The sequence below is a fragment of the Agelaius phoeniceus genome, chromosome 16, assembly GCF_051311805.1.
Source record: "Agelaius phoeniceus isolate bAgePho1 chromosome 16, bAgePho1.hap1, whole genome shotgun sequence".
NCBI classification, from domain to species: domain Eukaryota; kingdom Metazoa; phylum Chordata; class Aves; order Passeriformes; family Icteridae; genus Agelaius; species Agelaius phoeniceus.
Window position 1 is genome coordinate 15,070,149 of NC_135280.1, and position 25,940 is coordinate 15,096,088.

Below are 25,940 nucleotides of genomic sequence, written 5' to 3' on the forward strand. Positions count from 1 at the left end.
CTCCCCTTCCGGCGGCCATGGATCCGGCCGTGGATCCAGCCATGGATCCGGGCTGGGAGCCGGGCGAGCCGGGCGAGCCGAGCTGGGCCCGTCCCGGGGCGGCGCTGGGCGGCCGGGGGCTGCTGGCTCTGGCGGCGGCCAGCGGGGCGGCCGTGTGGGCAACGTGGGCCGTGCTGCTGATGCCCGGCTTCCGCCGCGTCCCGCTGCGCCTGCAGGTACCGGCACCCCAATCCCCTGTGCCTGCAGGTACCGACACCCCGAACCCCCTGACCCGCTGTGCCTGCAGGTACCGACACCTTTGACCCGCTGTGCCTGCAGGTAGCGGCACCCCTGACCCTCTGTGCCTGCAGGTACCAGCACCCCTGACCGCTGTGCCTGCAGGTACCAGCACCCCGAACCCCTGACCCGCTGTGCCTGCGGGTACCGGCACCCTGATCCCTGTGCCTGCTGGTACCAGCACCCCCATCCCTGTGCCTGCAGGTACCGGCACCCCGATCCCCTGTCCCGCTGTGCCTGCAGGTACCAGCACCCCTGACCCTCTGTGCCTGCAGGTACCGGCACCCCCATCCCTGTGCCTGCTGGTACCAGCACCCCCATCCCTGTGCCTGCAGGTACCAGCACCCCAATCCCTGTGCCTGCAGGTACCAGCACCCTGATCCCCTGTGCCTGCAGGTACCAGCACCCCCATCCCTGTGCCTGCAGGTACCAGCACCCCCATCCCTGTGCCTGCTGGTACCAGCACCCTGATCCCCTGTGCCTGCTGGTACCAGCACCCTGATCCCCTGTGCCTGCTGGTACCAGCACCCCCATCCCTGTGCCTGCAGGTACCAGCACCCCAATCCCTGTGCCTGCAGGTACCAGCACCCCAATCCCTGTGCCTGCTGGTACCAGTACCCTGATCCCCTGTGCCTGCAGGTACCAGCACCCCCATCCCTGTGCCTGCTGGTACCAGCACCCCTGCCCCGATCCCGGCCCCGCTGCCCGGCCCCCTGAGCCGCTGTGCCCCCACAGGTGCCGTACCAGCCCTCCAGCCCCCGGCAGGTGGCCAACACCCTGGCGCTGCTGCGGGGCCGCGCCGGCAAGACCGTGGACCTGGGATCCGGAGATGGACGGCTCGTAAGGGTCCTGGGGGAAATTGGGGTGTCCGGGGTGGGCGAAGGGCAGGGAGGGTGGAGGGGACACCCCCACCCTGCTGCTGCCTGGCTTCTGGCTGGGCTTCTGGGTGGCCATCCTGGCTACAGTCCAGGACCGTCCCCAGCGGTCCCAGAGGGTCCTCAGTGGTCTTAGACAGCTGTAGGTGGTTCTAGATTGCCCTGGGTGTCCCTAGGCTGTCCTAGGTGTCCCTAGGATGTCCCAGATGGTCCTAGACTGTCCTAAGTGGTCCTAGACTGTCCTAAGTGTCTCTAGACTGTCCTAGGTGGCCCTAGACTGTCCTAAGTGTCCCTTGACTGTCCTCGGCAGTCCTAGACTGTCCTAAGTGTCCCTAGACTGTCCTAGGTGGCCCTAGACCGTCCTAAATAGTCCTAGACTGTCCTAGGTGGTCCCAGGTGACCCAGCATGGTCCTAGGTGGCTCTAGACAGCCCCGGGTGCTTCTAGGCAGCCCTAGGTGGTCCAGGGTGGCTCTAAATGGCCATGGGTGGTCTTTGGCAGCCCCAAAAGATGCATGCAGGGAGCAGGGTGGCAGTGAGGGCTCTGGGTGGTGCTGAGCTCCAAGGTCACCTTGCCTGTGAGCCAGCAGGATGGGGTGGGTGGAGCTGGGCAGCAGCCCCTGCCCTCCCAAATGCTGCCCCACACTCAGCACTGAGCTGCTTTGGCTTTCAGCCCTCCCTCTCTCCCTGTCCAGGTGCTCGAGGCTTACAAGCAGGGGCTGAGGCCAGCCCTGGGCTTTGAGCTCAACCCCTGGCTGCTGTGCCTGGCCAACTACCGTGCCTGGAGGGCCGGGTACCACGGGAAGATCTCCTTCCTGAAGAAGGATCTGTGGAAGGTAACAGCATCCCGAGGGTCTGGATGTGCTCAGGGCAGGGCCAGAGCTCTGTTTGCCTCTCCAGGATGGATTCGCTGATGGCTGCTTGCTCCTTCCCCATCCCACACCGCTCCTGGGAGGTGGAAATCCATCCTCCTTTCCAGGGAATGCCAGCTGGGGCAGCCCGTGGCCAGTTCTGCTGCTTGGAGCAGCTCTGAGGAGAGGTCTGGGTGCTGCTGACAGGCTCACCTGCAGGGATGAGCTTCTCAGGCTGCCATGAGGTATTTGCAGCCTGACCAGAGAGAATCCATCAGGGAATGTGGGTCTGGGATGGTGCTGGAGGCAGGTGTTTCCCAAGACGTGCTGCTTTCACACCCACACTTCCCCATCCCACATCTTTTGTGGCATCTTTGCTCCCTGCAAGTTTCCAAAGATCACCCACAAGCTTTGGACACTCAAGCAGTTGTTCCTGCCCTGCCTGCTTCTCGTTATTCCCCTTTTCCTTCTGGTTTAAGGTGAATCTCTCTGACTGCCACAACGTGATCGTGTTCCTGGCCCCCAGCGTGGTGAGTCAGCCCCTCACACCCTGAGTTCTTCTGGGCCAGCTCCAGGGGGCTTGTCTTGGGAAGGAGAGGGGATCTGTGGTGGAATAAGGCCAGGTGGGCATCCCTGTGGCTGGGTGGTTTGGTGCTGCACAGCATTTGGATTTATGGAATCACAGAATCATGGAGGTTGGAAAATCCCTCTGGGATGGAGTCCTGCCATTGCTCCAGCACTGAGTCATGTCCCCACATGCCACATCCATGTTAAAGCCCTGCAGGGATGGTGACCCCACCACTGCCCTGGGCAGCTGTGCCAGTGCCTGACCACCCTTTCAGGAAGAAATTTTCCCAATATCCAACCTGAACCTTCCCTGGTGCCACTTGAGGCCGTTCCTCTTGTCCTGTTGCTCCAAGTCCCAGCCTTACCCAGCCCTCTGCTTTGAAGGGTTGATGTCCCAGAAGCTGCCCCACGGTCCCTGGTGGCACTGCCACTGTGTGACTGTGTCCTAATGCCGCCTCCTGTCCCTGGCTGTGTCTCTCTCCCCAGAAGCCTCCCTTGGCCACCAAGCTCCTGGCAGAGCTGCCCGACGACGCCCGCGTGGTGGCCGGCCGCTACCCCTTCCCCTCCTGGAGCCCCAGCAGCACCCTGGGCCAGGGGCTGGACCAGGTCTGGGCCTATGACATCAAGGAGGTGCGGAGACAAGAGCAGGGCAGGGCCCAGCAAAGCCAGATCTGACCCCAGCCTCGTTAAGCCTGGTTTAACAGCAGCTGCCTTAAGCCTGGCATTAAGGGTCAGAGCCACTCCAGCCCTTGGCTCAGCTCAGGACAGAGGTGCTTGGCCAGCATTTCTCCTGGGGACTTGCAGGGTGGCAGATCTCCATTTTCCAGAGCGTGAGCAAAGCAAGAGAGGAGAAAATCAGACCTAGAAATCCTGGGGTTAACACAGGATTTAAAGGATGAAACTCCAGTGCCTCTTTTTAGATGATTGCTGCTTTATTTCAATTTAAGTTTTAAAAATAAAGTTTTGGTTGATCATTCCTCTGAGGTTTTTGCTTTGTCTTTGAGCTGCTGGATGTCCTGGAGTTGGAGCAGGTGCTGCTCCTGGCTTTGCTCTGCCGTCCTTTCCAGCTCACCTCAGTGCAGGATCAGTTTGGCCCTGCTCATCAATATAATATTCCATTTTCCACTCAAACACACAGGAAAATGGAGTTTTCCCACCATAGAGTCACAGAATCATGGAATGGGCTTGGTTGGAAGGGATCTTGAAGCTCCTCTTGTTCCACCCTGCCATGGCAGGGACACCTCCCACTGTCCCAGGCTGCTCCAAGCTCCATCCAGCCTGGCCTTGGGCACTGCCAGGGATCCAGGGGCTGCCACAGCTGCTGTGGGCAGCCTTTCACCACCCTCCCAGTAAAAGAGCAGCTCATCCCTTTGTCCAAGCCCAGAACAAATCCTGGTCTGAGCCAGCCTTGGCTCTGTCTCACAGGTGAGGAGAGCAAGGCAGGAGCAGCCCTTGGTCCAGGTCCAGGTCTCATCCAGGAAAATTATTCCAGCAGGAGCAGGAACCTGTCCCTGCAGCCCAGCAGTGCAGAGCTGCCTGGGATCCCTGCCCTGTGTCCCAGGGGTGCTCAGTGAAGGGCAGAATTCCTGCAGGGCACAGCCCAGATGCCGTTGTCTGCTCTCATTTCAGTCCTGTGAATTTAGAGCAGAAACACCCGCGTGGTTTCTCTCGCTGTTCCCACCTCCCAGCCGGAGAAGGATCCGTGCCTGGCACTCCATGAAGCACAGACCTCCCTTGCAGTGGGGTGTTCCCAAGGCTGGGGCTGCTCTGGCTCGTGGCTGGCACTGCTGGCACGGGGCACTGGGGGCACCTCGCTGCCCTCAGCCTTCCTCAGCCGCACGATCTCCTGCTTGTACCTGCAGTGGAGGTGCCACTGTCACCATGAGCAGTGTGGAACTGCCACTGTCACCATGAGCAGCGTGGAAGTGCCACTGTCACCACACATATGGAAACCCAGGGCACCACAGGGAATATTTCTCTCTCTGCTCTGGGGTGCTCTGACCCCCAGGGGAGCACTGACTTTGACCCTCATTCATGGAGAAAGTTTCCCAGACTTCAAGATAAACTAGAACCAACAAAAGTGTGAAATAGATTATAGAGAGCAGTGTAGGTGTATCACTTGGTGAGAAATTGAGGTTTTGGGATTTTTAGTCTGTTGTGGATGGAAGCAAGATGGAAGGCACAGGGTGTCATCCTGGGTTTCTTCTTCATGCTGCTTCTTCCTTCTTCTTCATGGGTTTAGATGACATTTTGTAATTGGGCAGAAAAGTCTGCATTGGGGGCTCTTAGGGATCAGTTATTGGGTTAAAAGGGAAAATAATCCAGGTGTCAGTTCTTAATTGGATAGTTTAGTCTTCAAAGACCTTGTACCAAGAGAGTGTTGGCCACTTTGTGCCTTCTAATGAAAAGCTGCCCAACTCACAGTATTGAGACTGTTTTACTGATCAGAAATAACAAACACCTGAGTCTGCACACAAATTACTGTCTCAAGTGCCTTCAGTCCAGACCCAGATAAACCCACAACTGGGACCCCCACACACTCACAGTCCCTGGGCAGGGAGCCATGCCAGGAGCAGAGCCTGGCACACAGATCCCACAGCCTTTCCCAAAGAAAAGGCATTCATGGGCTGTGCCAGGTAAGGGCAGAGCCTGAGCCAGCCCTTGGCAGGAGCAGGGGGATTGTGCCCTGGCACACCTGCCCTGCTTGTCCTCTCCCTTCCTGCTGCTCTCCCTGCTCCAGAGCAGGACGAGCCAGGGAAGGGGAACACAGATCAGGGGCAGCTGGGAGGACTGAGGTTAGAACCTGTGAATCAAAGAACTCTGAAGGTTTTAGGCTTTAGATGAGGCTTTGGATTTTAGGTTCCTGTGAAGGTTGTGGGGAAACCTTAGGGCCCCTTCCAGGGCCTAAAGGGGCTCCAGGAGAGCTGGAGAGGGACTTTGGACAATGGCATAAAGTGACAGGACACAGGGAATGGCTCCCACTGCCAGAGGGCAGGGATAGATGGGATATTGGGAATTAGGAATTGTTCCCTGTGAGGGTGGGCAGGCCCTGGCACAGGGTGCCCAGAGCAGCTGGGGCTGCCCCTGCATCCCTGGCAGTGCCCAAGGCCAGGCTGGACAGGGCTTGGGGCACCTGGGACAGTGGGAGGTGTCCCTGCCATGGCAGGGGTGGCACTGGATGAATGTTTGTGTCATTTCCAACCCTTTCCATGGTTGTGATTCCTCCCAAGGATGGGTGAGCACACAGGGCAGGACACCTGTGGTGTGTGGGGAGTGTCTGTCCTGCTGCCCTGTGGCACAAGAGGTGGTGACAGCTGCCTGCACAGCTGGAGGAGCAGTGGGACATGGGCAGTGCTGTGGCAGGGCCAGTAGCACGGGGCCAGGACTGGCACCAAGGCTGCAGAGGGGTCAGTGTCACCTGGCAAGGTGCTGGTCAATGTAGCCCTGCAGCTCCAACACCTGCTCCTCTGCCACCACAGCCCGAGTCAGCAGCTGGCTCCTCTGCTGCTCCAGCTCCTCCTGCAGGCACAGAACATGGAGAAAATGTGGAAAAAAAGAGATCTGTGCCATGGCAGTGATGTTGCCCAGCCCCTCTCTGCTGTGTGAGTCCGACCTTCCAACCACTTTCCCACCACTCCAACCTCTCTGCCATGACACCTCCCTTCTTTTGGCCACAGAGGCAGGCCCCGTGCAGGTGTGGAGCTTTACACCCCCAAGGAATGAGCTTTACACCCCCAAGGAATGAGCTTTACACCCCCAAGGAATGAGCTTTACACCCCCAAGGGAATGAGCTTTACACCCCCAGGGAATGAGCTTTACACACCCAAGGGAATGAGCTTTACACACCCAAGGGAATGAGCTCTACACCCCCAGGGAATGAGCTTTACACACCCAGGGAATGAGCTTTACATCCCCATGGAATGAACTTTACACACCCAGGGAATGAGCTTTACATCCCCAAGGGAATGAGCTTTACACACCCAAGGAATGAGCTTTACACCCCTAAGGGAATGAGCTTTACACCCCCAAGGGAATGAGCTTTACACACCCAAGGGAATGAGCTTTACACACCCAAGGGAATGAGCTCTACACCCCCAGGGAATGAGCTTTACACACCCAGGGAATGAGCTTTACATCCCCATGGAATGAACTTTACACACCCAGGGAATGAGCTTTACACCCCCAAGGGAATGAGCTTTACACCCCCAGGGAATGAGCTTTACACACCCAAGGGAATGAGCTTTACACACCCAAGGGAATGAGCTCTACACCCCCAAGGAATGAGCTTTACACCCCCAAGGGAATGAGCTTTACACACCCAAGGGAATGAGCTCTACACCCCCAAGGGAATGAGCTCTACACCCCCAAGGGAATGAGCTTTACACACCCAGGGAATGAGCTTTACACCCCCAAGGGAATGAGCTCTACACCCCCAGGGAATGAGCTTTACACCCCCAGGGAATGAGCTTTACACCCCCAAGGGAATGAGCTCTACACCCCCAGGGAATGAGCTCTACACCCCCAGGGAATGAGCTTTACACCCCCAGGGAATGAGCTTTACACCCCCAAGGGAATGAGCTCTACACCCCCAGGGAATGAGCTTTACACACCCAAGGGAATGAGCTTTACACCCCTAAGGGAATGAGCTTTACACACCCAAGGGAATGAGCTTTACACCCCCAAGGGAATGAGCTTTACACCCCCAAGGAATGAGCTTTACACACCCAGGGAATGAGCTTTACACCCCCTAGGGAATGAGCTTTACACACCCAAGGAATGAGCTTTACACCCCCATGGAATGAGCTTTACACCCCCAGGGAATGAGCTTTACACCCCTAAGGGAATGAGCTTTACACACCCAGGGAATGAGCTCTACACCCCCAAGGGAATGAGCTCTACACCCCCAGGTGTAAAGTGGTGGAGCACTCCCTCAGGTTGCTGTGGACAGGGGAAGGCAGGACATGGAAGGGAATATCCCTGCAGCCAGCAGGAACCAGACTGGGAAACTGATTTAGATTCAGCCTAGACTTGAACCAGGTCAAATAGAATCAAAGAATCATGGAATTCTGTAGGAATTCATGAGGATCCAGGTGTTAACCTGGCACTGCCAAGCCCACCACTGACCCATGTCCCCAAGTGCCACATCCACGTGTCCTATAAATCCCTTCAGGGGTGGTGATCCCACCACTGCCCTGAGCAGCTGTGCCAGGGCCTGACCACCCTTTCCATGAAGGAATTTTCCCAATATCCAACCTGAACCTCCCCTGGCCCAGCCTGAGGCTGTTCCCTCTCCTCCTGTCCCTGTTCTCTGGAGCAGAGCCTGACCCCCCAGGTGTCCCCTCCTGTCAGGAGCTGTGCAGAGCCACAAGGGCCCCCCTGAGCCTCCTTTGCTCCAGGCTGAGCCCCTTCCCAGCTCCCTCAGCCCCTCCTGGTGCTCCAGACCCTTCCCAGCTATTTTCCCTTCCCTGGACACCCTCCAGCCCCTCCATGTCCTTCCCGTCATGAGTGGCCCAGAAATGATCCCAGGACTGGAGATGTCCCAGCAGTGCCAGCATAGGGCAGCAATCAGCCCCAGTTTATTCCAGAGATGCCAAAAGTTTGTTCTGAAAAGTGGGCAGGAGTGACAAGGGGCTGCTCTCCTTGCTTTAGGAGCAGGGACAGTAAAGCCTGGAGACAGCACCAGCTGGGAGCTGCCAGCACTGCTTGGAGGGCTGAGGCCAAAGCCACAGCAGGGCTGCATGGAGAGTGATCCCCAGGGAATGGGCATGGCCCTGAGGCTGCCAGGGAGGGTTTGGACACTGCTGCAGGGGTGCCCAGGGTGGCATTGTTGGGGGGGTCTGTGCAGGGCCAGGGGCTGGGCTGGGTGATCCCTGGGGGTCCCTTCCCACTCAGGATATTCTGTGACTCCATGGAAGTTTCCCCCTCCAGGCTGGAGCAGCCCCAGGGCAGGGGCTGAGGCAGCACATCCCTGCCTGTGGTGAGAGATCAGCTTTGGCTCCAGTGGCTGTTCCAGCCCTTACCTGGGTGTTGAGTGTGAATTCCCGGAGCTTCCTCTTGACCTCTGCCCAGCCCTCCTCATCCAGCTGCCTGTGACAGAGGAGCTCACATGGATCATGGCCAGACACCAAATCCAGCCCTGCACAGCTCATACAGCTCCACACAGATCACACAGCTCACAGAGCTCACAGAGATCACACAGCTCCACCAAACTCACACAGATCACACAGCTCACACAGATCACACAGCTCACACAGATCACACAGCTCCACAGAGCTCCCACAGCTCCACAGAGCTCACACAGATCACACAGCTCACACAGATCACACAGCTCCACAGAGCTCCACACAGATCACAAAGAGCTCACACAGCTCACACAGAGCTCACACAGATCACACAGAGCTCACACATACAGATATATAAATCTATATGTGTCTACATGAATACAGACATACGTACACACACACATATGCCTAAACACACATCTACATCTACAGCCATACATCCAAACGGACCATTTTAGGTATATGAACATGTGTCAGTTATTTGCATGTTATTACTTATTAATAAAGGTACTAGTTACATATTTAGAAAATCTGTCAAGTGGAAATATTGTTCTGATACAGATGTGGCTGATGTTATAGAGTCATTTTCTGTAGAGGCCATTTTAATATTTGGGAGTATTTTTGCATTCATTTTTTTGTGAAAAAGATATGCTCAGATCTATTTTGGCACATCAGAATATTTTCTAACCACCATTCTGATGTCACAGAGATTTAATTAGGAAAGCCCAGAAAAATAAGAGGAAAACTGAAGTTCTTTCAGAGAAAACTCTCAGGAGACAATGGGTAACTGTGATTCTTTCAATTTTAGGGCCAATCATCATATTTTAACCCTCAAAAATCTTAATAGTAATTTCTTCTTGTGAATGTAAAATGACTTGCTAGGCTTTGTTGCAGGTAACAGTGCTAAGTTATGAATGCTGATGGCCTTTTTGTACAGCCTTAAATTACATTGAAAAAGATACAGTTTCTTTAATTAAAAAGCTGCACTGAACTAATTCCTCTAGGTGAAAAAATGAAAGTTTTAAGCAATCTCTTTCTGCTCTGGGAGAGAAAAGCAGACAATACCATAACAGATCAGGAACATGAGCTACAGAGTTCAGCCAGGAGCTGCACAAGCCGGTGCCCATCCCACCACCATCCTCAGAACCAGAACCTTTCCTCTCCCGGTGCCCAAACCTCCTCAGGGCGTGGGGGCACTCACAGCCCTGCAGCAGCCCGGGGCTGTTCCCGGGCACACCAGGGCAGGCAGAGCCCTGGCTCTGATGGGAGCCGTCGGTGCCAAGGGCTGGCAGTGCCCTGGCGGGAGCAGGGAGCCCTCCTGGGCACCGAGCACCGGGAGAGCTGAGCTGTGCCGTGGGAAAGCCCTTCCCAGCCACACCAGCCCCGGGGGAGAATCCAGGTGTCACAGACATCTTTGATGGAAAATCCTTTCCTTAGGACTTTTCCTCCTGAGAAGCTGAGAGGCCTCAGGAACAAAATGTAACCAATGGTTATCTGCTGCTGTGGAATGCAACAGGTGCATCTGGGATTGGGCTCATGTGGTTGTTTCTAATTAATGGCCAATCACAGTCAGCTGGCTCAGACTCTCTTTCCGAGACACAAGCCTTTGTTATCATTCTTCTTTTTCTATTCTTAGCCAGCCTTCTGATGAAATCCTTTCTTCTATTCTTTTAGTATAGTTTTAATATAATATATATCATCAAATAATAAATCAGCCTTCTGAAACATGGAGTCAAATCCTTGTCTCCTCCCTCATCCTCAGACCCCTGTGAACACCATCTCACCAGGTCATGCCTGATGCTGGGGAATTTGGGCTGGGGAAGGCAGGAATGCTTTGTGCTCCCTTTGTGCTCCCCCAGCTCCCTCCAGCACCGGGAGATCCCGGCTGGGCTCCTGTGGGAGCCCGGGGAGAAGGAAACGATCAACAGGGCACCGGGGCAGCTCCTAAATCCCCGCGGCAAGGGGGAGGCAGAGCTGGGCTTCAGGTGTGAGAGGAACAGCAGATTTGTCTTTCCAAACAAGCTGGTAGATAAAACCAGCACTGGGAGATAAAAGAAACAATGGGAAGGACTCTATTGATTGATGAATGGGAAAAGGTATTTGCTTTTACAAATAAACTTTAGGTTTGCTGATAAATAAAATTGGATATTGAAAGAGGAAAGAAACAATGAGGAAGAAAAACCCTTAAATTCCGTGAGAATTAAAAATTAAAAGGGAGGGTTATACATTAGTGGGAAATCTCTGGTATCAGACTTTGGGAAGTCTGAACCTCTCAAGTACCTCAGAAATGGGGAAAGAGAGAAGGGAAATGTGGGAAATTGGGATAAAAAGGAGGCTGCATCCTCCAGAAACTAGAGAGACCCCAGAGGAATGCCCCATGGCCTCTCCCTTTATTCGAATAAAGCCAGAAAAGGACTCCTCTGTCTCCTTTTTGGACATAAACCTCTGGTGTTTGTGGATTAATTTTCCCAACAGGTGCCTCCGAGCCCAGCCCGTTCTCTGCAAAGGCGAGAGGCACCGGGAACTGGGGCTGCGGGAACACCCAGGCTCCCAGGAACACCGGGAATTGGGGATGTGGGAACACCGGGAATTGGGGATGTGGGAACACCGGGAATTGGGGCTGCGGGAATTGGAGCTGCGGGAACACCCAGGCTCCCGGGAACACCGGGAATTGGGGCTGCAGCAAAACCGGGAATTGGGGCTGGGGGAACACCGGGAATTGGGGCTGCAGGAACTCCAGGGCTCCCGGGAATTGGGGCTGCAGGAACACCAGGGCTCCCAGGAACTGGGGCTGTGGGGACCCCAGGAATTGGGGCTGTGGGGACACCAGGAATTGGAACTGCAGGAACACCGGGGTCCCTGGAATTGGGGTTGTAGGGACTCCAGGGCTCCCGTCTCCAGCTGGAGGAGCCGGGTAACAGCACACGGGTTAACCCAGCAGAATTTGGAGCGTGTGGGGTCTCATGGCAGTTAAAATAACCCTAAATGATGAAATGCATCACTGAAATTCAGGTTCTGGACCTTGCATGCCCTGCTCCTGCGGTGTCTGCCCAAATTGCTGCATTTACTCACGGGCCACTGCTATTTTCAGTGTGGAACACATGGCAGAGGCTGGTTGAGGCTCAAGACACCTCTCCAGAGCCCAGGGGCTCTGGCCCTCACCCACACCTCAGTGCTGGCATCCAGCTAATGGAATATCTGACATGTTTTCTAGGTGACCACATCTTTTAGAGGGCTGAAAAACCCCAGCTCAGGTTTCTCCTGTGCTTTGTTCCACCCCTCCACAGCTACAGCTGGTTGAGTTTTAGCAGGATAGTGGAGCAGGGGAAGAGACCATCAAAATGTAGCAAATTCAGGGTTTGTTGTGAAGCCAGGGAGATGTCAGCGTGCTGGCACCAAAGGATTCAAGCCAAACTCCTGCACTGGGAAGGAGGAAAAACAGGACTATCTCAAATTGGTGGTGTCTCACAGGCCTTTCTCAGGTTGTGATCCACCAAAGCACTTGGGCATGTGCTTAACTTTGGCTTTTAAAGAGGTCAGTGGGGCTAAAAACATGATTAAATCAAATATGTGCTTAAGAGCTTTCTTGGATCGAGGCCCAGTGACCAAAGCCTCTTCCTGCAGGAAGAGGGGACAGCTGCCTCTTCTTCCCAGAGCAGGCCCCTTTCCCTGCCTATTGCTGCCTCCAGCCAGGCAATCAGGATCCCTCAATCCACACATCCATGGGAGTTTGGAATGGCAGATATCCCAAGGAACAAACAGCACTTACTGCTCCGGAGGCGCTGGGAGGGCAGAGGCTCCTTTCAGGCTTTTCTGGAGGCAAAGGAAGAACAGAATTCCTGTGAACATGAACCCATTGCAATCCCAGATCCTGCCACTTTCAGAGAAATCCTGCCATGGAATGGGTTAGGCTGGAAGGGGCTTTCAGGATGATCCCATCCCATGGCAGGGACACCTCCCACTGTCCCAGGCTGCTCCAAGCCCTGCCCAGCCTGGCCTTGGGCACTGCCAGGGATCCAGGGGCAGCCCCAGCTGCTCTGGGCACCCTGTGCCAGGGCCTGCCCACCCTCCCAGGGAACAATTCCTTCCTTACATCCAACCTAAATCTCTCCTCTGTTAGTTAAATCCATTCCCTTTGTCCTGTCACTGTCTGCACATATAAAATTACATTATTCCTCTTTTCTGTGCCCTTGGAAGTGGCACAAGGTATCCCAGCACTCCCACAGCCACCAGTGCCACAGCAGGGAAACCATGGGTTGTACAATCTGAAGGTTTCAGGTCTCCCATCCTCTGAATTTCTAAATAAATGCATCCTGTGCAAATCAAGGCCCACATTTGCCCAGTGGGAGGATGCTTCCCCATCTCTGGCAGTGTCCAAGGCCAGGTTGGATGGGGCTTGGAGCTATCTGGGATGGTGGAAGGTGTCCCTGCCATGGCAGGGGTGGTGTCACTGTCATATTTTCTGAAAAATTCTCTTCACCCAGGATTTTCTCCTGGAAAGCTGAGAAGCCTCAGCTTCTCCTGTGTTTACTACTACATCTAAAATGTAGTCTAAAGATTGTTTATCCAACATGTGAATTGTTTTAACTTAATGACCAATCATGGCCAGCTATGTCAAAGCTCTGAAGAGCCACGAGTTTTTATTATCATTCTTGCTAAACCTTGTGTCTGTATCCTTCTCTATTCTTTAGTATAGTTTCAGTATTAATATAATATAATATAATATAATATAATATAATATAATATAATATAATATAATATAATATAAATTAGTTTATATTATATATACTAATATATACTATATATATTATATATAGTATATATTAGTATATACTATGCTAATATATATTTCAGTATTAGTATAATAGAATATAATATATATTAATATATAATAATATATACATATATATTAGTATATATAATACAGTATATATTAGTATATAATTATATATATAATATATAATATATATTAGTATTCTTTAATATAATGTAATAACATAAAATAATTAATCAACCTTCAAAAAACATAGAATCTAATTCTCATCTCTCACCTCATCCTAAAAACCCCTGCAAATACCACAAACAGTAACCCCGAGTGTGGCATTGATCCCCCCTTTGTGGTGTCACAACACAGGGGTGGAAGAAGATGAGCTTTAAGGCCCCTTCCAACCCAACCCATTGCATGATTCCATGATTCTGTCCCATGGAGATGACTGTTGTGTGCCCTGCCTGTGGCCCAGGCACAGCAAACCCTCAGGGAGAGCATGGATGTGGCACTTGGGGGCATGGCTGAGTGGTGGTCTTGGCAGTGCTGGGGGAACTGTCACAGGCATCTTTTATGGAAAATCCTTTCTTTAGGATTTTTCCTCCTGAGAAGCTGAGAGGCCTCAGGAACAAAATGTAACCATTGATTATCTGCTGCTGTGGAATGCAACAGGTGGATCTTTGATTGGACCATGTTGGATGTTTGTAATTAATGGCCAATCACAGTCCAGCTGGCTCAGACAGAGAGTCCGAGACACAAACCTTTGTTATCATTCTTTCTTATTCTATTCTTAGCTAGCTTTCTGAGGAAATCTTTTCTTCTATGCTTTTAGTATAGTTTTAAGATAATATATATCATAAAATAATCAATCAAGCCTTCTGAAACATGGAGTCAGATCCTCATCTCTTCCCTCAACCTGAGACCCCTGTGAGCACTGCCACAGGGAACAGTTGGCCTTGGTGACCTGAGAGGGCTTTTCCAACCTAGCCAATCCTACAAATGCCTTGAGGAAGGGGCTCATGAAGGGGCTCATGGCACTCTCCCCAGCTCCCTCCCTACCTGCTGCAGCTCCTGCAGCTGCACCTCCAGCTTTGCCTTCTGCTCCCGCAGGCGGTTCAGCTCCCGGGCACTGTTTGTCAGCAGCTCGGGGTCTGTGATGCACAAGTGGAGCTCGGCAGGGCCACAGTCCATGGCACTGCTGCCCAGGGTCCGGATCTGCTCCCGCTGCAGCCTGAAACCAGCACGGGGTCACTCCCTGCCCGCCCTGCTGCCGACACCGCCAGGGCTCTGCTGCTCCTGGGGGTGCCACTCGCTGGGACCTGCTGGTTCTGGCCACCTGCAAAGGGAAACTGGGAAAGTTTCTGAAGGGAGCTTGTCCTAGAGCTATTTGTGGCTTTTCTACCACGAGTATTTCTGCTGCTTCCCACAGCCCAAGCTGCCGAGAGAGCTGAGAGCGCTGCAGGGACGGGCTGGGAGGTGGAGCTATTTGTGGTACCTCTGCCTTTCCACACCATCCACCGTGGGATCAATCTCTCACCCTGCATTACAAGTGGGAGGAACATATGTGCAAAGCAGCTCCATGGGGTCCAGAGCACCCTGACGTGCAGCTGGAGGCAGCTTGATGCTGGATTGCCAGGAGCAGGGGATAAATGCACATTCCAGACCCTCTGCTCCACCTGGGAGCCCTGCCTGCCTCCTCCCAGGGCAGAGGTGGCTGCCGTGGGGCTTTTCCAGCTGGCCCTGAGGAGGAGGTGCTGAGGTTTACCCATAGGCAATGAGCAGGTTCTCGTGCTTCTTGGCCAGCTCCTTCAGGCGTTTCCTGTAGCCCCGGGCTGCCCGGGCCAGCTGCTCCTCCCGGCGCCTGTAGGAGGCCTGGATGTCCCTGAGCATGCTGTCCACAAAGTTCTGCATGGCAGCGTGGCCAGCTGGGGCTTTGCTGTGTCCTGGCATGCTGCTGGGTTTGCTGTCCATGTAGTTCTGTAAGTGCACAGAGAGGGAAATCCAGGGGGAATGGCTTCCCACTGGGTTAGAGGGGATATGGGGAAGGGATTGTTCCCTGTGAGGGTGGGCAGGCCCTGGCCCAGGGTGCCCAGAGCAGCTGGGGCTGCCCCTGGATCCCTGGCAGTGCCCAAGGCCAGGCTGGATGGGGTTTGGAGGCACATGCTCCAGTGGAAGGTGTCCCTGTCCATGGCAGGGGGTGGCACTGGATGGGCTTTAAAATCCCTTCCAACCCATTCCATGGTTCTGTGGCAGCCCCCCCATCCAGATCTCCTGGATTGTCAGTGAGCTTCTGTTGGGACTTTTCTTGGTCAGATTACAGGGATTAAGAAACCCCTTTCTTTATGTATTTAATTTATTGGCTGCAGCCTACAAGAGGAGGGTGCCAGTGTGGAGACACCTGAGGGAACAGCTGGAGCTGGGCCAGGGCAGGGTCAGGCTGGATTTTGGGAAAGGTTCTTCCCCCAGAGTGTGCTTGGCACTGCCCAGAGAATGGGCACAGCCCCGAGGCCGCCAGAGCTCCAGGAGTGCTTGGACAGCGCTGCCAGGGATGCCCAGGGTGGGATTGCTGGGGGCTGGATCCACGATCCTTGTGGATCCTCCCTCCCCACTGGGGATACCCCATGGCTCTGTGACCCCCGGGGGTACCCACGGCCAGGTCCCCGAGGCACTGGGCCAGCCGGCACCGATACTCCTCGTTCAGCTCCTTCAGCTGCAGCTGCAGCCGCGCGTTCTCCGCCTCCACCTCCCGCAGCCGCGCCTGGGACGAGAGCAGCACCTGGCACAGCACACAGAGACCCTGCTGGCCTCCTCCTCCTCCTTCCTAAGAGCTGGGGTCTTCATTCCCAGATATTTGGCTTCACTAGAGCTGGGAAGGTCCTGGGTTTTCAGAGGAACCCACTGGAAATATTTATAATCCCTATTCCCCTGGCACTTTCTGTCATTTGCCACCCCCCACCCCGGTGGTTCCACCAACTCTTTCTGAAAACCAGCGAGCAAAATTCCTCCCACCAGCTTTGCAAGCAGCGCTTCCACCACGTGCAGGAGGAAACTGCACGGGAGAACCTCGGTGTGCCAAACTCCCTGCAGAGGGAGAGGAGCTGGAGCACCGGGATGGAGGCTCCCCAGCCCTGCTCACCGCTGAGTGCTCTGCCCGCACGGCCCCGGCCGCTCCCTTCGCCTCCTGCAGCTCCTGCCCCAGCGCCAGCCTGCACACACAGTGGGAAACGGGGCCTATTGCAAGTGCCCGAACTCCTTCTCCATCCCATCCCAAGGCCAGGCTGGATGGGGCTTGGAACAAGCCTGGATAGTGGAAGATGTCCCTGTCCATGCCAAGATAGGCTTTAGGGTCCCTTCCAACCCAGACCTTTCGGGGTTCTGTGATTCTCCATAGGTCTAACACAGGCAGCTTTGGGAAGAAAATCACTTTGGAATGACAGAAATCTCCCAGCAGCAGCTGCCAGCCTCCCAAAGTGTGTAAACAGTGTCACAAAACCTCTCCCCACTGAGGATGAACACCCTGCACAGTTCAGAGGGTCGAGTCCGGCAGCATTCCTGCTGGAACAGCCCTTCCTGGGACATTAACCCCGTTCCAAGGTGATGGAAAACCCCCTCTGTGGGTAAGGGCTGGCCTGGATTAATCTCTGGGATGTCACACGTTTGCTGTGTGTCACAGAGAGTGGATTTTCAAGGTGTCCCTGGAGACCACCAATTTTCACCTGACAGCTCTGAAGAGCCTTGAAAACATCAGGTTTTCCTTCCTGGCCTCACTCCTTCCCTGTACCCCCCAAGGGCAGGCTGCCTCCCCTCCTGCTCCATGGCTCAGATCCAGTCCCACAAACACCTGGCCAAGCAGAGGGACACTCACACTCGCTCCTCCAGCTTCTGCTGCTGCTCCTCGTGCCTTTTCTTCAGTTTTTCCAGCTCTGCTTTTATGTGATCCTGGTTTCCAAGCAACTGAGGGACAAACGAAGAGGAAGATGAGGCATGAGGCTGAGTGAAGAGAGGACAAAGTGAGGAGAGCCTGGAGCTGAGCCCTGGTCCAGCTGAGCAGTGCCAGGCTGGGGAGGGACTGGTGTGGCTGGGAGGGGCAGGAGTGGTGTCTGCTGCCAGCCAGGGCACGCGCAGGGGCACATGTGTCCCTCTCACGTTGAGAGTCAGATTCCAGCAGGAGCTGCTGGTGGAGCCCAAGCTGGTTCTGCAAGGGCTGCAGATGGGGAGGAGGCAGGGACCGTCTCTGTGCTCTCAGTTTTGGGTGCTTCATCACCCCCAGATTTCTCAAGTGTGAGAAAGAAGAGAAAAAATTCTCCTCTGCATTTGTTGGCTTCTAAGCTCCTGTCTTTGTTCCCCTGCCAGGGCACGGACCCAGGGAATCACTTCTGCCCTCCTCAGCTCTGCCTGCACATCTGCAGCTATTCCTGTCTCGTTTTGTAACTGCAGGGTTTAAAAAAAGGATTTAAAATGAATCAAGGCATCAGCTGATCCACAAAACTCCAGTTAGCAGCAGGAGGTGCCAGCCACAGTTGGAATCAATCCCCCTCTGCTTCCCAGGGATCCTGCAGCAGACCCCTGCACACTCACGTTTCTTTCCAGCTCCTGCTGCTCGTGGTCAGAGGCAGCTGCATCCTCGGGCTGCTTTGGGGAGAGAGAAGAAGGGGCCTGGTGGATCCCTGTTCTCCAAGGGCTGGTGGAAGGGCAGAGAGTCCCTCACCTTCCCCCTGAGAGCAGAGCGGGGCTGTCCCACTGCTCTCGCTCTTCCAGGCCCCGGTGAGGATGGATGGGCCAAGCCAGGGGGGAGGCTGCTCTCCTTGGCCAGGCTGAGCAGCTCCTGGGTCAGCTCCTCATTCCTCATCACCTGCAAGGTCAAACAAAAAGGAAAGAACTTCTGAAATCCCCCTCTGGTCAGCACATCCCTGCTGCTCCAGGCAGGCACCCCCTCCCCTCCCCAAATCAAGTTTTAATTTTGGTTCTGTCTCCTATGTCCAGAGATAACAGTGATTTTCTGCTTCTCATGGAAATGCACTGCCCCACAGCAGGGTAATTCCCATGGAATGTTCTCCCTCTGCACATCCCACACTCAAATCCACACTCAAACCCTGTGCCAGCTCTGCCACCACCTCTGCAGCCTCCAGCTCCCTCCTCACCCCCACCCTGCACCTCTGTTCAGCTTCCCAACACTTCAGGAACATCCTTTCCCACAGAGCAGCTTTGAGCAATGCTGGGCCCCACAGCAGAAGGAGAAGGGTCAAGTCTTCTCCATCCATCCATTCATGGATCCATGGATCCATCCATCCATCCCTCATCCATCCATCCCTCATCCATCCATCCATCATCCATCCATCCCTCATCCATCCATCCATCCATCCATCCATCCATCCATCCATCCATCCATCCATCATCCCTCATCCATCATTCCATCATCCATCCCTCCATGCATCCATCATCCATCCATCATCCATCCATCCCTCATCCATCCATCCATCCATCCATCCATCCATCCATCCATCCATCATCCATCCATCCATCATCCATCCATCCATCCATCCATCCATCCATCATCCCTCCATGCATCCCTCATCCATCCATCCATCCATCCATCCATCCATCCATCCATCCATCCATCATCCATCCATCCATCCCTCATCCATCCATCCATCCATCATCCATCCATCCATCCATCCATCCATCCATCCATCCATCCATCCATCCATCCATCCATCCATCCATCCCTGCAGATGACACATTCCCAGGTGGATGGGATGCCTCCCCAGCCCACAGCCCGGTGTGGGCAGTGATTCAGAGCAATGCTGCTGTGAAGTGACACATTTCCAGAAGATAAAGAGGATGTGAATGAGGAAAGCTCCATTCCAGGTGATCTGGAGGGAACACTGGGGGAATTCATGTCTCCCGGGAGGGTTTCTGTGTAGATAACAAAGCTCTGATGGGGTTTATGACTGGGGACAAGCTTGAGTAATTGTTACCATGGCAGTGAATCGGAGGATGGGAGGCAGAGGTCATCTGAGTCATCCGTGGAGAGAATAGCTTATCAAAAGATAGCGCGGGGTGGGCTGGGGAGAGCGGGGAGAAAGGAGCTGCCAGAGAGGTGAGATGTACAGCTGTGAGAGCTGACAGCTCCGCACAGACAGCTCCGCTTGTTCCCCGGCTCCCAGCGATCCATCTGCAGCTGGCAGCCCTGACAGTTTGATCGCAGGGGTCACAAGGACCGGTTTAGCCAAAAATAAAAAAAAAATAAATAAAGGGGCAGTCCCGGTTAGAGTTGGGCTCCGCTGCCTTTCCTGAGCTCCCGAGCCTGGCGTGGCTCCAGGGAAAACCCCGGCGTGGGTTTGGGTCCCCTCGGAGGCTGCCACCGAGCCTGGGGCACAAAAGGAGAAGGAAACGGAGAGCGAGGAAAGGTCAGAGCCTTGAAAAGGAAGAATTTACAGCGAGTCAGAGAACAGGCACCGAGTGCCTGCCCGGCATCTCCCTTGAGGCGCTTCCCGCGGGCTGGGCAGGGCCGATCCTGCGGGATCCCGCACAAAGGAGCCGCCACAACCCGCAGGCTCCGGCTGCTCCCGGCCAAGGGGCCGTGAATGAGCTCCCGAGCCGCTCCTGCGCCAAGCAGCCATGACAACATATTGGCAAGGTCACAAGTAGCACTTGTAATTGGGAATGTGTAAAAGGTTCATTGTCTCCCCCAAAGGAGCGCCGGGGAACGGGAGGGGGCAGAACCGCAGGCTGCTTTTCCCATTTCCTTTGGGAAAGTCCGCACTGGGAAAATAATGAGCAAGAGGCCCATGTCCCGACAAGTCCCAGGCTGCCAAGTCAGAGCCTCGCTGGCTTCAGGCAGGGATTTTTGGGAGTCGGAGCCAAGGAACTGGGGTAAACTCCTTGGCACAGGGAGGACATCCAAGGAATTCACCTCTGGCTTCTGGCCCTGCTTCAGCACTCAGAGCAACCTGCTCTGGGGGAAGGTGTCCCGTGGCAGGGGCTGGAATCAGGTGGGGTTTAAATTCCTTCCACCCCAAAGCATTCCTTGACTCTGTGGATCCTCAGGATGAGATCTGGCACAGAACTGAATCCACGTGCTTTCACCCTCTGAACCATCCCAGGATCCATGTGAAAACTGTGTGTTATTACCTCCAACCTGCTCAACCATCATTTAGAGATGTCAGCTGCCTGAAAATGCCGGTTTTGACAACCACATTGCACCCCCTTGGGGACGAGAAGCAGCTGAGAGCGCTGATGGCTGAGCTGCTCCTCCCTGAGCCCGGCAGGAGCGGGAGCAGAGCTCTGCCTGTGCTCCAGCGGCATCGCAGGGTGGGATCACCCCCTGCAGGAGCTGAGTTGTGAGAAATTCCCAATTCTCAGCTCCTGGGAGACAAACGATGTCTGCCCAAGGGTGATCATTGTCCTGCTGTGCCACTGCCCGTGCAGGCACGCCGGAGCAGAGCAGCATTCCTGCTGCACATCCTCCAGCACAGCACATGGAAAACCAGGTCACTGAGCTGAGGCAGCGAACGCTGCTGGGGGAGGGAGGGAGGGAAGGGAGCGTGTCAGTCATTCCATCCCATTCAAAAAGCGGGAGAAGCGGAGGGGGAGAGGAGGGGACAGAGGAAGGGCCATTGAAGTAGCCAAAGAAATACACAAATCTGGGTCCAAAAGCCTCCGGTTAATCATTGCAGAGCGAGCAGGCAGCGGGAAGGTCTGTGTCTCTTAAGGAACCGTCGGACACTTGCTTGAATTCGGTGTTTTTATAAACTTTTCCACCTGAAAGCTGCCAGGCCCCTTCCCGCCGCCCGCAATGAGAGCGGCTCCAATCCGTTCACGTGCGGGCTGCGCAAGCCAAGCAGAAAAAAGGGAAACAAAGGGGGCTGACAGCGCCGGGGGAGCGGCCCCCGCAGCCCCGCCGTGACCTCCGGGCAGCGCCGGCAGCGGGAGGGCCCTGCCCGAGGGGGAACGGGGACGGGCGGGGCAGCGCTGCCCTGTCCCCAGTCCTGTCCTCATCCCTGTCCCCAGCCCTGTCCCCAGTCCTGTCCCCAGCCCTGTCCTCATTCCTGTCCCCAGCCCTGTCCCTATTCCTGTCCCCAGTCCTGTCCCCAGCCCTGTCCACAGCCCTGTCCACAGCCCTGTCCTCATTCCTGTCCACAGCCCTGTCCCCATCCCTGTCCCTATTCCTGTCCCCAGCCCTGTCCACAGCCCTGTACCCACTCCTGGCCCAGCCCTGTCCCCATCCCTGTCCCCAGCTGTGTCCCCATCCCTGTCCCTATTCCTGTCCACAGCCCTGTCCCTATTCCTGTCCCCAGGTCTGTCCCCATCCCTGTCCACAGCCCTGTTCCCATCCCTGTCCCTATCCCTGTGCCCATGCCTGTCCCTATCCCTATTCCTGTCCCCAGCCCTGTCCCCATTACCAGGGCAGGTCTGCAGGCCCTGGGAGGAGGAGCTGGGTTACATCAAATCCCCAGAGACAATTCCCTGGCCAGGCTGTGCCGTGTCACAGCTCAGAGCCTGGGCATGTCCTGGCTGGGTGTGCTGGGACCCTGAGCCCCCTGGGCTGGGCTGAGCCCCCAGGGCAGCAGTGGGGGGGGGGGATTCTGCCCCTCTGCCCCTCAGGTGAGACCCCACGTGCAGAGCTGCCCCAGCCCTGGGCCAACAGCAGCAGGACCTGGAGCTGCTGGAGAGAGTCCAGGGGAGCCCAAGGAATGGAGCCCCTCTGCTCTGGAGCCAGGCTGGGAGAGCTGGGGGTGCTCACCTGGAGAGGAGAAGGCTCCAGGGACACCTCAGAGCCCCTTGCAGGGCCTGAAGGGGCTCCAGGAGAGCTGGAGAGGGACTGGGGACAAGGCATGGAGGGACAGGACACAGGGAATGGCTCCCACTGCCAGAGGGCAGCTGTCATAGACATGTTTTATGAAAAATCCTTTCCTTAGGATTTTTTCTCCTGAGAAGCTGAGAGGCCTCAGGAACAAAATGTAACCAATGGTTATCTGCTGCTGTGGAATGCAACAGGTACATCTGGGATTGGGCTCATGTGGTTGTTTCTAATTAATGGCCAATCACAGTCAGCTGGCTCAGACTCTCTGTCCGAGCCACAAGCCTTTGTTATCATTCCTTCTTTTTCTATTCTTAGCCAGCCTTCTGATGAAATCCTTTCTTCTATTCTTTTAGTATAGTTTTAATATAATATATATGATAAAAATACTAAATCAAGCCTTCTGAAACATGGAGTCAGATCCTCATCTCTTCCCTCATCCTTGAACCCCTGTGAACACCATCACAGACAGGGCTGGATGGGACATTGGGAATTAGGAATTGTAAGGGTGGGCAGGCCCTGGCCCAGGGTGCCCAGAGCAGCTGGGGCTGCCCCTGGATCCCTGGCAGTGCCCAAGGCCAGGCTGGGCAGGGCTTGGAGCAGCCTGGGACAGTGGGAGGTGTCCCTGCCATGGCAGGGGTGGCACTGGGTGGTTCTTGTGGACTTGGTGACCTTAAGAGATGCCTCAAAAAGAACCATGGTACAACTGCATGAGAAGCCTCCCTGGACCTGAGCTGTGATGGGGCAGCACAAATGAAAGCCAAGCAAGGCCCCTGCAGCCAGGGAAGGTGAGGTGGAGCTGGATCTGTGGGATAACCCCTGGGATGAGCTCTGGGATGAGCTCTGGGATGAGCTCTGCAGACTCCTCACCTCCTTGTCCAGCTCTCTGCTGAGGGCCAGGTAGTTGCTCTTGAGGATGATGAACTCCTCCCCCAGCTCCTGCCGGCTGCTCTCCAGGCTCTGCAGGAGCTCCCGCAGGGAATCCCGCTCCTCCCGCAGGGAATCCCGCTCCTCCCGGAGCCCGGCCCTGCCCTGCTCCAGCTCCTGCACCCGCCTCTCCAGCGCCTGCATCTGCACAGGGGGACAGCAGGGTCACAGCAGGGTCACAGCAGGGTCACAGCCAGCCCCAAAGCCAGGGGGATTTCACGGGAATTCCTCGGGATCTGGGGGATTCAGCTCCCTCTCAAGCCAGGAGGAGATGCAAGCAGGGCACAGGGGTGTGCTGTGCAGAGCTGGGGGAAGGGGCTGCAGGGGGCTGTTCCCAAAGTGGCACCATCGTTTTCAGCTGGAAGTTCTCTGTCTCATAACGCTCCTTCATCCTGTTTGTCTCGATCTGGAGATCCACAAGGTCTTTGGAAATCTGGGAGACACAAAGGCAGTGAAGGCCATGGGTGGACTCTGAGGCCAGTGTGATGTTTGAGCACAACACAGCCCCCCCAGAAGGAGGAATTCCCCCCAGATTTGTGCATCTAGTGGCCATCACAGCTCAGCTCCCTCCAACTCCCAAAGTTTTACCTTCAGTTTTTCCTCTTCACTCAGGACCATCCTGGCTGGGAGGTCTGTCCTGGAGCCAGGCAGTTCCCCCATCTCCTCCTGTGGGTGTCCAGGCTGCTGCACCTCCTGGTTCCTGTCCTCCAGCTGCACCTGGAGGCACAGAGCAGCTCCAGCTGGGCCCTGCTCTCCCCCTGCCCAGCCCACCCCTGCACATCCAGAGCCTGAACAGATCCCAGCCAGGCTTCCAGCAGCCATTTCTCCCCTGTGGGGAGCATTTCCTTGGCAGAGTGCTGGTTCCACGAGCTGGGAAGGGGCTGCAGACCTTCAGAGCTGGATTTTTGGGCAGCAAGGTGCTCTGTCAGAATACTCACACTCTCATTCTCTGCAGTAATTCCAAAATCCATGTGCTCAGAGGTCAGGGGCTCTGCACAGGGCTGGGCAGGCAGTGACTGAGGAGCCCAGGAAGGATCTCTAAGGAACTTCTCCCAGGAGGTTCAGCACTGTTGCTACCAACTCTGGTTACCAGAGGCTCCCACCTGGATTTTAAGGTGGCTCCAAACCTTCCAGCCACCCTGGGGACAGAATTCAGAACATCCCTCTGGCTGCCCTGGATGGCTCAAACCCCTGCCAGGGGTCTCAGAGACCCTGGCACAGAGCCCAAGAGCCCTGTGCCTTTGATTTTTAAACCATGGAAAAAATTACCAACCTTATGTGAGGATCTGCAAGCAAAGAAAGTCTAAGTAGAATAACAGTTAGTTTGTCATGGGGTGAAAAATGGATTTTTGAGGTTTTTGGAATGGGGGTTCAGGGGGCAAGATGGAGGAATCTGGGTGTGTCCTGTCCTTCTTCTTCTTCTTCTTGTCCTCCATCTTCTGGGTGATGGTGGCACTTTTGGATTGGTTTGAGGTAGAAGCTCACTGTCTAACACAGGTGATAGGTATTGGGAAGTTATGGTAAATATTGTACATGTAGTTTTTAGTATAAAAAGATAACACTGCCCTGGGGGCAGGCAGAGTTCCTCTGACTGTCTTGCTGAACAGACCTCAGCTGGACAGAAAAAGAATTTTATAGATAAGAAACAATAAACAACCTTGAGACCGAGAACTGAAGAGTTCTGACTCCTTCTTCGATTGCTGGGCTGGGAAAAGAGACTTTGTGACACATCTCAGGGTCACTGAAATCCCAGAGCTGGGAGCTGCTGGCACTGCCCAGGAGGATCCTGTGCCCCCAGCTCAGGAAGAGCCCAGGGCAGGCAGGGAGGGGGTACAGCCCTGTAGGGACCATTCCCAAAGGTGGCTGCAGGGATGGCCTCCATCTCCAGGACAGGGACATCCCAGGGCTGACAGGAGAGAGGGAGAGGGAATTTCTACATGGGCCAGCAGTGATGGGACAAGGGAGGAGATGTTAAAGTAATAGAGGAGAAATTGAGAATGAATAAAGAGCAGGGATAGATGGGAAGGAATTGTTCCCTGTGAGGGTGGGCAGGCCCTGGCACAGGGTGCCCAGAGCAGCTGGGGCTGCCCCTGGATCCCTGGCAGTGCCCAAGGCCAGGCTGGGCAGGGCTGGGAGCAGCCTGGGACAGTGGGAGGTGTCCCTGCCATGGCAGGGGTGGCACTGGGTGGATTTTAAGGTGCCTTCCCACCCAAACCATTCCATGATTCCAAGGGCTGATTAACCCAATAATTAACCCACTAAACCATCCTCCTGCTCCAAGCCCATCCCATAATATCTGATTTTCTTCCAGGGAACTTCCCCTGGATCCCTGCATCCTTGAACCTCCTGTGCCAAGGAGCTGCTCCAGAGGCCCCAGGATCTCTGAGCTCCGGGTGCAGCAAAGACCTTTCCCAATTCCCCCCTTCACATCAGAGCTGCTGTGTGGAAAATGAGGTTTTAAAGCAAAGCATGCACTGAAACCAGCCTGGATTAGCCCAGACAGTGCCAAATCTGGGCTGTGCTGGTCTGGGGGCTGCTGCTGGCTCCAAACTGGGACCTTCCAGGCTGGAATGGGACAAATCCCACAACTAAAAGTGTTTGGAGAATCTCCAGGGTCTGAGTGAGGGTAACGGAGTGGATAACCTGGAAAACCTTGAAAGGGGTGAAACCAGATGGACTGGGAGACCTTCAGAGGGCACTTCCAACTCCAACTCTTCCATGATTCTAAAATGAATTCCAGTTCTTAATCTCCTCATTTCAGGCTTATTATTGCTGCTATTTCTGGAGAGTGGGTGAGTTTAGGTAATAATCTGTCT

General features: G+C 55.0%; 2 protein-coding genes across 2 annotated transcripts; one reads left to right on the top strand and one right to left on the bottom strand.

Moving 5' to 3' along the window:
* Nucleotides 1–3,543, top strand: ANTKMT (adenine nucleotide translocase lysine methyltransferase). Its single transcript, XM_054643867.2, has 5 exons — nt 1–215; nt 1,012–1,116; nt 1,845–1,985; nt 2,480–2,530; nt 3,054–3,543. The coding sequence occupies exons 1-5, from the start codon at nt 18–20 to the stop codon at nt 3,240–3,242; spliced, it is 684 nt and encodes a 227-aa protein (XP_054499842.2). The 5' UTR covers nt 1–17; the 3' UTR covers nt 3,243–3,543.
* Nucleotides 3,478–24,197, bottom strand: CCDC78 (coiled-coil domain containing 78). Its single transcript, XM_077186891.1, has 16 exons — nt 24,063–24,197; nt 23,713–23,841; nt 23,471–23,557; nt 23,068–23,268; nt 18,103–18,246; nt 17,973–18,026; nt 17,260–17,348; nt 16,531–16,600; nt 16,045–16,170; nt 15,160–15,371; nt 14,454–14,625; nt 12,399–12,442; nt 8,588–8,654; nt 5,986–6,086; nt 4,297–4,423; nt 3,478–4,198 (listed from the first exon to the last, which is right to left on the bottom strand). The coding sequence occupies exons 1-16, from the start codon at nt 24,093–24,095 to the stop codon at nt 4,193–4,195; spliced, it is 1,662 nt and encodes a 553-aa protein (XP_077043006.1). The 5' UTR covers nt 24,096–24,197; the 3' UTR covers nt 3,478–4,192.
* Nucleotides 24,198–25,940: the final 1,743 nt, after the last annotated feature.